At 44.2% G+C, this 14,032-nt stretch overlaps 1 protein-coding gene across 1 annotated transcript; it reads right to left on the bottom strand.

Annotated features, from left to right (window-relative positions):
- Positions 1-773: 773 nt before the first annotated feature.
- On the bottom strand, positions 774-13,826 carry LOC146196741 (uncharacterized). The gene is made up of 6 exons (XM_084597067.1): positions 13,736-13,826; positions 8,502-8,608; positions 7,684-7,743; positions 3,373-3,432; positions 1,584-1,640; positions 774-875 (listed from the first exon to the last, which is right to left on the bottom strand). The coding sequence occupies exons 1-6, from the start codon at positions 13,824-13,826 to the stop codon at positions 774-776; spliced, it is 477 nt and encodes a 158-aa protein (XP_084453193.1).
- Between the last annotated feature and the right edge of the window lie 206 nt (positions 13,827-14,032).

The raw sequence follows: 14,032 nt of genomic DNA, 5'->3' as shown, positions 1-14,032 counted from the left end.
GGGTGAGCAAGTACAATCGCTACTTGATTGTACTTAACTACTTGATAATGGCCCTGAAACCAAAACACTGACACCAATGGCACTCCGTATCTTAAGGAATGGAGATCACTTGCTATATTTCTTATCTGAACTACTTAATAATGACCCTAAAATGAAACTGAAAGTGCTTAATATGGCCTTCCTATTCTTGATAACTTTGTATTCACTGTCTTCTGATGTTTTACCTCAAAAGCCATTTCAACTTCAATGAGCTGTTCTATAGTAGCACTTTGGATCAGGGATACACTGATTATAAAATTAAATAATGTTCTAGGTTACACTTGATGGTTAAATTCAACATGCTCATGACTTAATGTCACATGGAATGTGTGCAAACAATGAAGCAGTTAGTGCAGATTGCCTGTAGGTAATCTGCGCTGACGTCCTAGTGGCTAGTATACTGGATAATTCTGAGGAGCACAGACAAAGGCTACAGTTCATTCAAAACACGTGCGACATTCTCCGACATTCCCGCGGCATTCTCCGACCTGAGCAGAGCAAGCTGAGAGGACCAATATTATGGCACCCGTGCCGTTATGCGCCACTTGTCGACAGGTCGCTCGTGCGTTACTCTCGGGCTACGCGTTTGCTACGAAGGTAAGAAACAGTATAGAAACAACTATGTAATGTTTATTCTCAGAATCCGTAATTCTATTCCCTCCAGTTATTACTATCGTGTCTGCGCCAAAGGACCCTGGCACCGTGGCGCAATTGGCGAGCCATACTTCGTTCTTTCAGGACATCTTAGCATAAGAGGCCTCGTACAGCCAGTGTAACACAGCGTTCATCTTCTCTGCGTCGTCCAGGGGTACGTCCAGGTGACTTAAGGAGCACGACTGAAACGAAGATGTGAAGGAAGAGCAGACGACGTGATTGATACAATGTCGAAGCCAAATATAGTTACTATCACTATGCGGCGCATTCGAATACCCGAAAAAAAAATGGCAAAGCTTAGATATCTACGTTCCTTCTTGCTCTACTTCTGACCCACTTATTTATTTCCCCTATTTCATATTAAATTCTGGGGCATGCTAAGGCAAGACACCTTTGTTTACCGGCTGTTGCAGAAGGTGGTTATGACTGAGTTCTCGTTCCGTATGACGAAGTCGACTACATGCAGCCATTAGTGATCTCTGTTTCACGCAACATCACTTTACGAGTGACTACTAAATCCTATCATGGTACGCATATAACATCCGCAGCCTTTATATGTGCCTAATGTTGCTATTCCCTTTTTCATATACGCACACCAACGCTAAGAACATCTACGGTGCCATATATTATGCTGCAATTCAGTCGATGTACCTTGCATGATAAGCACACGCTCGCGTATTGTTCAACTGTTTTCTACCATAAACTGTTTGCTACAGAAAACCATGCGAACATTTCCCTTTTTTCTTTTAGAACAACGCTACTGTGCTATATTGTAATACCTAACCAAAGCAGGCAATTTCAAAGCAATCAGACGGGCGAAGCAGCGTCTCTTACATCTGAAATTATTGCCTACTCTTAGGAGCAAAGATTAGCAAGGTGTGCACACTTACTATTAGCAGAGCAGTCACTGCGTCGTTGTCGAACGATTTACTTCGTACCCGCTGTGGCTGCGATTAAAGACAGCGAGATCAATTGACAGTAAGTGCATGCCGGGGTGATAAAGTACAAGAACACCACGTCAATACATCTACTATGGTGAGGCAGGCCAAAAGTAAAGAAAAATAAAGTGCCTCTGCCCGTGCCACTAAGTATACCGGGCTTAACCACGGCAATACAGTAATCACAATACTCCCAAGAACTAGGCAAATCAAGTTACGTAAGAAGAGCCAAAGGCTCGAAAGAAACAATAAAGGCCCGCACTGCTGTACTGCTTTAACTATTTTGCTTTAGATTGTCTCTATGGCAGCGCTCGAGAGGGAGCGGCGGGTAGCCAAGCATGTTATACAAGTGCATAGTTGTGCAACGCGAATTCCGCACAGCTCAGTTTCTCTTCCGCCCCAGTGTGCTCCCCAACTTCCTTGTGCTACAAGGACGACATTTTCTAAAATGTAACGACTGATATGGATATTATTTAAGGTAGGCACAAAACATTAAATAGATTAAGACCATATTATGAATAGTTAGAAAGGTAACTACAGAAGTAACTTTAGTTCACTAGCAGGCTAGTTAATGACACTTCTTGTGCAATCTGCATACTAGAAATACCAAATAGCTCTCCACGACACATCCACCAGCTTTATCGCAACAGCTAAGGAGCCTGTTTCACTGCTTTTCGGCTGACCGTTAGCATCGCAAAGGGACGCGTAATTCCGATCTCTCAACGGTAGGGTCCCGGAACTTCTTCTTCCTCTCAGGTTGTATATGTAAGCTAGTTAAACGATTATTGCGGTGCAGAAGTGTGTCTAAACACCACCTAAATGTAATACACACCCACTGAAGGTAAGAAATAAGCACCCAAATAATTGCAGAATTACGTAGTGTGAGCGGTGCCATACCATGTTGCCTCCCAGATCGTAGACAGCTGGTTTTACTTTCACAGCAACTTAAAAGTAAAAGCCTAAAATAACTCAACCTAAACGGGAACACACCCCATTGAAATATGTTGGTGATTTATTTTATTGTTGTCAATGGTGAACACGAGTGCAGAAAAAAGTATAAAGTGATTTGGGGCACTGTTTTGTGTTCGAAAACGCAGCGCTAATCCATTGCGCCACAGAAGTCATGAGAATTGCAGGCTTTAATTGCGCTCTTAGTTTAAAGAATATTTCTGCCATTTGTGGCCAAGTGACGCTTCTCAGAAGACCCTACCGTTGAGAACACGGAATCGCGCCACCGGTACGGGGTTATCATTATTTAGCAAAACGAAGATCGGACTCACATGAGATGTGTGCGTGTGTAAAGAAATTATTAGTGACTACTTTGCGGCAAACATGGCAATGACAAAACATTTGTTTTATAGCAGTATTAGAACAAGCAGGAGGGTGGGCGGGTTCCAGGCATCCGGGAGGGTCATAACAGTCCTGAGCTTCAAGAACGAAGGATGTCTCGTGAAACTCGGCTGTGTGGGTACATAGGAGACCATGCTACAAGGATGAGATGTGCTTGTGGTGTTCGATGCAGTGATTGCATGAGCTGACTGTCATGGAGTGAGGTATTAAAAACATGATGTTGTGAAGGCAAAGACACGAAATGTGGTGGCGAGGACGGAAAGAAAGTAGTATGGGAATTTCATGGAGGAGATGATAAAGTAGTATAAATAGCTTGAACAAATGAGCCAAGTCAAATGACTCTGACCAGAAGAGCCAATGTTATTGTAAGCTTGTTATTCTAAACTCTTACCATGTTCTCTGTGATGTGCTGCACGAAGCACTGCTCAGCGGCTCTGAGCGCTTCCTGTGTCTGCAAATGAAAGAAGCCAGATACACAGTGATCATATTTTAGGTATGGTGGTCAGTTCACTCGAATAACAGCGCTTGGAGATTTTTTAAAAATTCCGTTGTCAGCCATCAGCAAAAATACAAAACAAAATACTGTCATCACGTCTTTTCGTAACAATGAGACATGGCTATACGCGATATAAAAATTGGTAGGGGTTACCTCGGTTAAACCGACTATAGTTCGAAAGCGAAAGCTTTTATGTTGTTTTAACTCAATGTAATTGCGGTTTTTTATACGATACTTACCTGATACAAACTTTTTGTGTCTATGAGCCTGGTGCCCTGCAAGTTCAGCTGTACATTGGCGCCATCTGGGAGCCACTCCGTCAAATATCTCCGCAACAGAGCCAGTATGAATAATTTGGAGGTGTGATTGGTACCTTGATTCAATGAGCAAATAGCTGCCGACGTTGCGCTCTGCCGCCCTCTGCTCTATTTACGTTTCTTTTCTATCTACCACCACTGTATAGCTCGCATGTAGAGGGAATATAATCTTGGATATCGTATGTTTTATTGACGTTACCGCAGGGAATTCGGGGAAATTACGAGGTTTTTTAAGCTTGCTGGTAGTCGTAAGGAGCGAGCGAAGTGACTTACGTAAGGCAACCCTTGTCTCGCTTGAGTTTTTTGGGCAGTCCTGACTCGAGCACGCCCCATCGTCACCCGGTCAGTGCAGTTTATCCCGTCTAGCGAGCGGAGCAATGATTACACAGTATGCTATGGGACCCTCAGAAACGAAATAATTCATTAACCTGTTTCCCTGAATGCCGTCGCGTATTCTCGCTTCTCAGCTGCCCTTAGCGCTGCAGTTATGCTTCGCACATTCATTACGGGATAAGTTGTGTGTTCAAGCACTTTAGCCGTTTTGCCGACCACTTACTGCGTAGTCTGATGTAGGAGGCGAAGTCGCGTTCAGACTCTGCGCGCTCTAACTAAATGTGGTATGTGGAAATGGGAACGTCACTTATGGAGGCCGGCAACACAGAGAGCACAAATGCAGAAGCCTGCAGCGATTGCCGTTGGAAAGTAGGAAGTGGTCGCCACCTAAATTGTGTGATCAGTACGAGGTGATATCAGCAGTCTGGAATAACCCCTCTGTGCAGTGCTTTTGTTCTCAGAGACGATAGTAAAGCTGGCGGTACCAGAACCTGCTGCTCAAGTGTAACTTGAAGTGTAACTCCACAATATATTCTTGAATTGCTTGATAATTACTTTTACCATGCCGGTAATATATGACGAATGCCTTTCTTTGTTCATGGGTAGAGTGGACGGAAGTATCGGCAAAAGCGTCAGCCAACAATGTGGATGGGGCGTGTCCTACCCTGAAGAAGGACGGTCCACCATCCGTAACTGTTGTTAGAATAAAACATGATAATCGGGAAAGGTTGTGTGACATCCTGTTTGAATTTCCTGGCCCATTAAACGAACGCAAACTATGTATATATATAGTATGTATATACGTACATACATACGCAAACTATGTATGTGTGTGTGTGTATATATATATATATATATATATACAAGTGAACAATTGCTTCTTACTGTCTCCAAGTTTATTTGGAGCCGACGTTTCGGCAGCAGCCATGCCTTTCTCAAGACTGAGGGTACATGATTCTTGTCCGCCTTCTTATAGTGTTGGCAAGAGGTGATACAAACAGAATATGGGCCTATACAGGTGCGTGCCCAGCTGGTTCACCTGTATGTGCCCATATTATGTTTGTATCACCTCTTGTCAACGCTATAAGAAGACGAACAAGAATCATGTACCCTTGAGAAAAGCAGGGCTCCTGCCGAAACGTCGACTCCAAATAAACTTGGAAACAGTATGAAGCAATTTTTCACTTGTATGTAACCTCTAGCAACCAAGTACGGCTATTTACTTGTGTGTGTGTGTGTGTGTGTGTGTGTGTGTGTGTGTGTGTGTGTGTGTGTGTGTGTGTGTGTGTGTGTGTGTGTGTGTGTGTGTGTGTGTGTGTGTGTGTGTGTGTGTGTGTGTGTGTGTGTGTGTGTGTGTGTGTGTGTGTGTGTGTGTGTGTGTGTGTGTGTGTGTGTGTGTGTGTGTGTGTGTGTGTGTGTGTGTGTGTGTGTGTGTGTGTGTGTGTGTGTGTGTGTGTGTGTGTGTGTGTGTGTGTGTGAAGGAAAGAAGCCAACAGTCGGCGAGGCCAAGGAAAGCATTAGAGATTGAAACTTGTGTTTCTTTTTTTAATTTTTATTTCTATAATCGCATAAATTGGTACTGTAATCTGTTCAGGGGGAAGATAATTAAACGCAAAGTACAAGAAAAACAACGTGCCGATGGTGGGATCCGAACCCACGACCTCCGAATATTGCGTCCGGTGCTCTTCAACTGAGCTACATCGACCGCTGTCCCCCTTGCTACTTTCTTGGGTATTAATGTTGTCTGTATACGAACCTTGCGAGTGTTCACCAGCGCCACCCTCAACCATAGCGGCGGACGTGGAACATCCTGTGTTACCGCCAGCGTCACGTAGAACGTGATCAAGAGCGAGGGCGAAAGCTGTGCTAGAACCCTCTGACGCTACCTATGGCTTCAAGACTGCCAGACTACCAGACTGCCAGACTGCCAGGGGGGACAGCGGTCGATGTAGCTCAGTTGGAAGAGCACCGGACGCGATATTCGGAGGTCGTGGGTTCGGATCCCACCATCGGCACGTTGTTTTTTTCTTCTACTTTGCGTTTAATTATCTTTCCCATGAACAGATTACAGTACCAATTTATGCGATTATGGAAATAAAAATTTAAAAAAAAAACATAAATTACAATCTCTAATGCTTGCCTTGGCCTCGCCGACTGTTGGCTTCTTTCCTTCATGTATTATAACGAAACGAACACCCTCACTTCCCCTATATATATATATATATATATATATATATATATATATATATATATATATATATATATATATATATATATATATATATCGGGTTGTTCTTTTTCCTCCCCCCTCTTCCCTTTTTTTTCCCCCCGCTTCTTTGATACCCTCCACATCCCACTTCTCGTAAAAACCTTCTTCATGCTTGGCGCTCACATCTTTTAGCGAAAACCTCAAAATATTTCACCATTCTACTGTCCCACATATTTTTTTTCTTCTTTTCTTTCTTTTAGGTTCGTCTCTCGTCGCGAGTTGCTCGAACTTTACTCGCCGCTGTCTGGTTCTTCTAACCAGCAATGTCCATCTGGTTGTGGTGCCTTTTTTTTTTTTTTTTTTTTTTTTCATCACGCTTGGCGCTCCCATCTTTTAGTGAGAACACGAAAAATAATTTTCTCACCATCTGCAGCAAACACGTTCCCCCACCTGTTTTTTTTTTTTTTTTTTTCAAGGTGTTTCCGCGGCTGCCTGTATTGTGTATTGTATACAGATGACTCCCGGCGGCCGGTGCCTTGGGTGGATGACCCTTTGGGCCTAGCCTGCTCTCCGCACCTGTGTGTGTATGTGTGTGTTGTGCGTGTCGAGCTGGTTCACCCGTATGTGCCCATATTCTGTTTGTATCACCTCTTGCCAACGCTATAAGAAGACGAACAAGAATCATGTACCCTCAGTCTTGAGAAAGGCAGGGCCCCTGCCGAAACGTCGACTCCAAATAAACTTGGAAACAGTATGAAGCAATTTTTCACTTGTATATATATATATATATATATATATATATATATATATATATATATATATATATATATATATATATATATATATATATATATATATATATATATATATAAGCGCATTGTAGCTACTGACAATGAAAGTGATATCAGGGATACTAGAAAAATAAAAATAGCGGTTGATGATAATTACTGATAGTCACTGACTGCATAGGCAATACCATAGTTAGCGATAGTGTAGTAGTGATACTTGGTGATAGTGTAAGTGTCAGTGGCGATGCCGATGGTGGCGATGACGATGAAGATGTAGTCAGTCATAGGGATGATAATGATGATATTTGGTATAGTGATAATGATGATAATATTGATCACGTAGCGTCCTGGTTTGAGCGGAAAGAGGAAAGCGCTCGCATCTCCGCTCTTAGGCAGACTTAAGCGCTAAACTGTAATTTTTACGTCCCCAAGGCCGAGCGCAGAGTCGCATCGAATGAATAAATTAATCACGTTGAGAAACTGAGCAAATTCAACACACTCGCATGCTGTCTGGCACTAACTCTTGACGCAAACAGCAGAAAGGCGCAGTTATTCTCACCCGATTGGTGCGGTAGTGCTGCGCGCAGAGAGCGTGATATTTGCAGATGCCTCGCACCAGCTGAAAAAGAAGCGAAATCGCACTTAATGACCTTTCGAACATTTGTGTGACTGAACAAGGGCAAGTAAACTATTACTTGATAATTCGCTCAGAAAGCACTGGCATTCGAAATCAGTTTAAGTGCTATCTCGATCAATTTTTGAATTATGCTACTTCAATCAGGGATTGGACAACACCGAGCCAGGACGACGCTCGGGCCCAACCCACGCTGCTAGCCCTCTGGCAGTTTGCACGTGAGGCAAGCATTGACGCCAAAATGTGACCGCCCTAACCCAGGTACTCATCTTCCAGGCCTTCGTGCCAGCTGTATTTATTATTAGCGATTACTCATCCACTCGCAACTTGAAACAAGCTGTAATGTTCTTCAAACCTTCTCTGCATACACTTTCCATAACCCATTTTTGTTAAAACTGATAGAAGGGCACTGCTATGCTGTTATTTTTTACTGCTCTCAGGGGAAGAGGTTGGACTACTGGGCACCGGTCCCACGGACTCAGCCTCTTGCGGCTGTGTTCACTCCCTAGCACACTTAATAGATAGCTGAATAGCTAACATCGCTGTGGTACTGGCTGTAAGTGAGTAGGTGCTACGTAAATTTGTAAGATGTTTTCAGAATATGCCGTAACATTGGAAAGAATGCGAAACTGGAACTTATAAAAAAAGCTTCCGAGCAGCAGGAATACTAATGATATACAGAGGAAGTTATCGAACGTATATTATGTAGTTTGGAGGGTAAACATAGGTCATTTTTTACTTACATTCATAACAAATTTCGAACGGACCTTGTATCGAATTATGACATCTGAGGTGCAGTCGACGAGCATCTTCGACATCGGTCGCAGCACCAATGCCATGTCAGCGGAGGCTGCAATGCGAATTACAGATTATATAATTTGAAGATGGTGTACGCTGTTCCATCCATTTGAGTGAAATAAACGGGCCCTTCGTAAGAAATATACTATTTGATGAAAAGGCACTTAATTTTAGCAATAAAGAGTGGTATTAGCAAAAACAAAACAATTTTATTTAAGATGCAGTGAGAAGTATTAGGTTGCATAATCTGCACATCGCAGCATACCTACTATCGCGGCACCGACGCTTGCATTTATTGAGGTTAGAGTCACTTAAAATAGGTTCAAAGTAGAATTATTGTAATGACGTTTTTTTTTTTTTTCTAACAGCAGTCAAGAAGCAGCCCCGAGTCCGTGAATACGCATTGAATATATAAAAGCGGGGGAAGGGGGGACATATTTATATGTTCAAGTAAAGCCAGCGCGATTCAAAATAGACGTATTAACAATGGCGCAGCTACTTTTCGCCATTATGAACAAGGTTACCTCCCTTTAAAAAGTGAGGTCGTGAACACGCGGTGAGTCAAGATACATTAACGAAGGCGGGAAAAGGTCGTTAGGATCTGCCTTCTGTATTCCAACTTCTAGTTGCTTCAGCGATTATAAGTATTATATATATATATATATATATATATATATATGCAAGCTATGCACGAAAGCTGTCCAATAGTTCCAGATTTCGATAAAACAAAACGCTCCAGAGTCAAGAAAGAGCATTCTGTAAACTCTAATACCGGATTTTTTAAGAAAATAAACGAAGAGAAAAAATAGAATATGGCGAGAGTCAGCACAGGCCTACAAGGACGAATTTTAGTTTTCATTTCATTGCTCAGAAGATGGCTTGGGTCGGTTGAATTATAGCAGTTAAGTTCAGAGAAGCTTCTGCTTGCAAGAGACGTTGTCTAAAGCGTGCACAAGAATCACCTGCGTGGTCAGATGTCTAGATAAGCATTTACAAGTATCGCACATTCATGTTTCATAAAGTTAGCCTCACACGTGATGGGACGTGAGCTAGACCCTGATGACAGCATCCCACTGGAAGTAGGCTCATAGGATGTTGCCGAGGAAATATGAGTTTACAAATTTCATCTGGTTCAATGCCTGCGCAACGGTGAAGGATATTGCTTGTATCACTCATATTGTAGGCTCAGTCTAAGCGTCTGGCCGACGTTCCTTGCAATTGTAATTTGCTTCTTTAACTGCAGTTAAGATATTCACGATCCTGCTGCGTCCTCCGTAAACGACTCTGAGAGTGCCTCACGAAAGTGATTTCAGAACTTCGCAGTGCGCCGAGTTCAAGAGTTGACCAACGTGGCCACCGAGCAGGATCATCAGGAGAGTTTTTTGCAACAATGTACTCCTTCGGAAACAAGCATCTTAACCCAATTTTTACGAATACATTCCACCAACGGTCAGAATGGTGATGAAGTTGAGAAAGTGATGAAATCCCGTTTTGCCATGGGGGGTTCACAGTCTTCAAAATCCACGCACCATTGCGACAAAGTGGCTATATAGCATTGTGCCCCTTATCCCCAAGTTGGTGACTGACTCTTGGCCGCGATGACAGCATATGTATTAAGTCTGACTGCGAGAAGACCTACGCATGCATATCTCGGGGCACTGTAAATACTGTTGCAAAGTGAAGTTAAGGCTCTATAATGGAGCGCGGTCCCTGCTCTATGCGTTAACAGTCAAACATTTCACATGTTTCTGCAAAGATCGAACCTATCTTGTTGCGGTTTTGTGAGAAACGTTTTAATAATGTCCATCTTTCTCCCTCTCCCTCACACACACGCGTGCACAAACACACGCACACGCACACACATGCACTCTAAATAAATGTTGCCTGGCCGGCATTTCGTTTCGTTTTAGAAGGTTTAACGTCCCATGCTACTAAGGCTATGTAAGATGTCGTAGGGAAGGGTTCAGGAAATATCGACCACGTGGTGTTCTTTAACGTACACTGACATCGCATAGCACATGGACGCCTTGCTTTTCGCCTCCATCGAAATGGACCTCCACGGCTGGGATTCGAACCGGCATCATTCTGGCACGACGTTTGACTGAATGCTTAATCCTAAATAATTACCCTGTCACCAGCTCTAATATTGCTGCGCTAATTTGTATTAATCGCGGCCTGAAAAAAATTTGGTCAAGGTAACAAACAGTATTTTTTTCAAGAGTACATTACAACTTCTGCGCTGTAGGGCGAAAAAAAAAATCCCCGCACATAAATTTGTTTTATTTGAAATGATGCTTCAAAGCTATGCCTTATTCCAGAATTTTTTTTAATCTCATAGAAGTTCCTGCACATCCGCGTTATAACATTGTCACGAAGACAAGGATTTATGGCAATCGCCAACAGGGGCAGAGACACACAGTCAAGACAGGGGTTCACGGGAAACGGTAACACAGAGACACAAGCTCAAGAGTCCACAGTGCTAGCTAGCCGAAGCACGCGAGAGTCTACAACTTCTTCATCTTTCAAGCGCTACCTCATACCGTTAGGTGGCATTATTCCACCCCTCGAAAAAAAAAACGCAAGCTCACAGAAAAAACTGCTCCGGATGGCAAATACAACTTTCAGCGGGTAAAATACGGCTTCATGCGAAGCGCATGCACTAGGTCAGACGAGCACTGACGACTAGAACTCGGTACAGTTCCGTCTGGAATAACCTCGTACGTAACTTCTGAGAGGCAACGCAACAATCTGTAGGGTCCAAAGTAACGATTGAGAAGTTTTTCTGACAGGCCTGGGCGCCGGACAGGTGTCCACACCCAGATTTTGTCACTAGGCTGGAACACGACATAGCGATGTCGGTCGTTATATCAGCGTGCATCTTTTGCTTGCTGTTTTATAATGTGATTACGGGCGAGTTTGCGAGCGTCCTCAGCGCAGTTGGTGAATTCTTCTGCGTCAGCGGTAAGCAGCTGGTCGTCAGCCGCACATGGCAGCATAGCGTCGAGCATGGTCTGTACACCGCGTCCGTATACTAGGCAAAACGGAGTGACTCGAGTTGTTTCTTGGACGGCCGTGTTATATGCAAATGTGACATAAGGCAATATCTCGTCCCATGTTTTATGCCGCACATCCACGTACATGGCGAGCATGTCCGCTATTGTTTTGTTTAGTCGCTCAGTAAGGCCATTAGACTGAGGGTGGTAAGCAGTAGTCCTTCAGTGATGTGTCTGGCTTAGTTGGAAAACGTCTTAAAGAAAACGCGCTGTAAATGCCTTGCCACGATCAGTGATGATTTATGAAGGGGCGCCATGGCGGAGGACAATCTGCGTCATGAAAAATTGTGCCACTTCGGAGGATGTTGCACGTGGCACCGCCATAGTTTCCGCGTAACGTGTCAGATAATCTGTAGCCACAATAGTCCACGTATTGCCAGCTGACGATAGAGGAAACGGGCCGAGAAAGTCCACGCCAATTTGGTCGAATGGTACTAGCCGTGGGGGAATAGGCTGCAGGAAACCCGGTGGCTTCAATGGCGGTATCTTGCGTCGCTGGCACTCGCGGCAACCTCTAACATATCGATGAACGGTGGCGGCAAGTTTGGGCCAGTAGTAGGCCTGGCGCACTCTGGTAAGAGTGCGTGCAAAGCCCAAGTGTCCAGCGGTAGGTTCACCATGGCAAGCATGAAGGATTTCATCGCGGAGATCTGCAGGGATGACTAGAAGATAGGCTCGGTCACTGTTGCCGGCGCTTTTCTTGTAGAGAATTCCGTTGCGCGTACAGAAGGATGACAAGTTCTTAGCAAACAGTCGAGATACTGTAGAATCAAAACACTCCAGATGATCGATCACAGTTTTGAGGTCTGGATCAGCCCGTTGCCGGGCCTTTAAATCAGAGGAACTGATTATGACAAGAAAAAATGGGCGTCTTCGTCCGTACTGTCATGGGCCAACTCCACGGGTGATCGAGACAGTGTGTCAGCATCTTTATGTTTACGTCCGGATTTATAAACGATAGAGTAATCAAATTCTTGCATACGAAGACTCCACCGTGCAAGACGTCCTGATGGGTCTCGGAGACTAGCCAGCCAACACAAAGCATGATGGTCTGTCACAACTTTAAATTTACAGCCGTAGAGGTAAGGTCGGAATTTCATTGTGGCCCAAACGACGGTGAGACACTCCTTTTCAGAAGTTGAATAGTTTGATTCTGCCCGAGAAAGGGTGTGGCTGGCATAAGCGATCACTTTTTCCTCGCCTTGCTGGTGCTGGACCAGAACAGCACCCAGACCGACGTTGCTGGCGTCGGTGTGAATTTCGGTGGCAGCGTCCTCATCGAAGTGTGCAAGAATGGGAGGGTTGTGCAGCCGTTGGCGCAGCTCGGCGAATGCCTCCTGCTGCTCGGAAGACCAGACGTACGGGACGTCATCACGTGTCAGGCGCGTCAAAGGTTCTGCAATCTTGGCAAAATCGGCAATGAAACGGCGATAGTACGCGCATAGGCCCAAGAAACGTCGGACTGCTTTCTTCGTGATAGGGATGGGAAAGTTGGCTACAGCGACTGTTTTGTCAGGATCAGGCCGGACTTCTTCGTCTTTCAAGCGCTACCTCAAACCGTCAGGTGGCAGTACATTGTAACGCGAAAGGCCACGCCATTCCGATCTCAATCTACACTGAGTTTTTCTTACTCTTAGCAGCAAGTTTTTGTTACTGAATGGACGTTTTATCAGCTGTCTGGTATACGACTGATGCCAATCAGCTGTCTGGTTATCGCCAGCAACTGCTGTGGATATCAATGACCTCAAAACAGCATCATGTATGTGTTGCAAAGCAATGTTACTGCACGAATGTCATGACCATCCATACAGTACAAAAGACGTCAGGAAAATGAGTCATATACAATTAACACTTCATTGACATATTCTTGGAGATAGTATTTCGTTGAGAGAATCTAATAGTGTTGTCCGCCTTCAAGCTTCGACAAGGCTTCATAAAATGCACTACATTACCCTCAAACACATATAATTAAGCCACTAGTCCCTTTCTCGATCTCGCTTGCTATTTGGTACACATATGAATATTCTGAACACACTTCTTTTGTCTCAACGGCATTATCAAAAGAAAGAACACCTTTCAGTACCTTGTTTCGCGTTGGTATTGTACAGAGGGAAACAACTGTTTACCTGGCGCCTTGTTACAAATATCCAGAGGGGCTTGGTTGTGAGCACAGAGCGCCACTGCTGCTAAGATCGCGGGGTATGCTTCCGCTCGCATCGCTCTGAGTGAAGGATGTTTGGCTGAAGAGACCAGAGGTAGTGTGCATGGCGCATCACCTCATTTATTTACGCAGCGTGCGCTTTTCGTGACACTTTTGGAGATCGATTGATCGCCGAGTTGCGCAAGTACTAAAACGATAGCGAAATCGGGGCTAAAAAGATTGAGCACGCGTCCCTCCCACGTACAAATAATAGACGCTCGTG

This window comes from Amblyomma maculatum, chromosome 3 (assembly GCF_055883805.1).
Source record: "Amblyomma maculatum isolate TAMU_Amacu chromosome 3, ASM5588380v1, whole genome shotgun sequence".
NCBI lineage: Eukaryota > Metazoa > Arthropoda > Arachnida > Ixodida > Ixodidae > Amblyomma > Amblyomma maculatum.
This window is presented reverse-complemented; position numbering and strand designations above follow the sequence as displayed.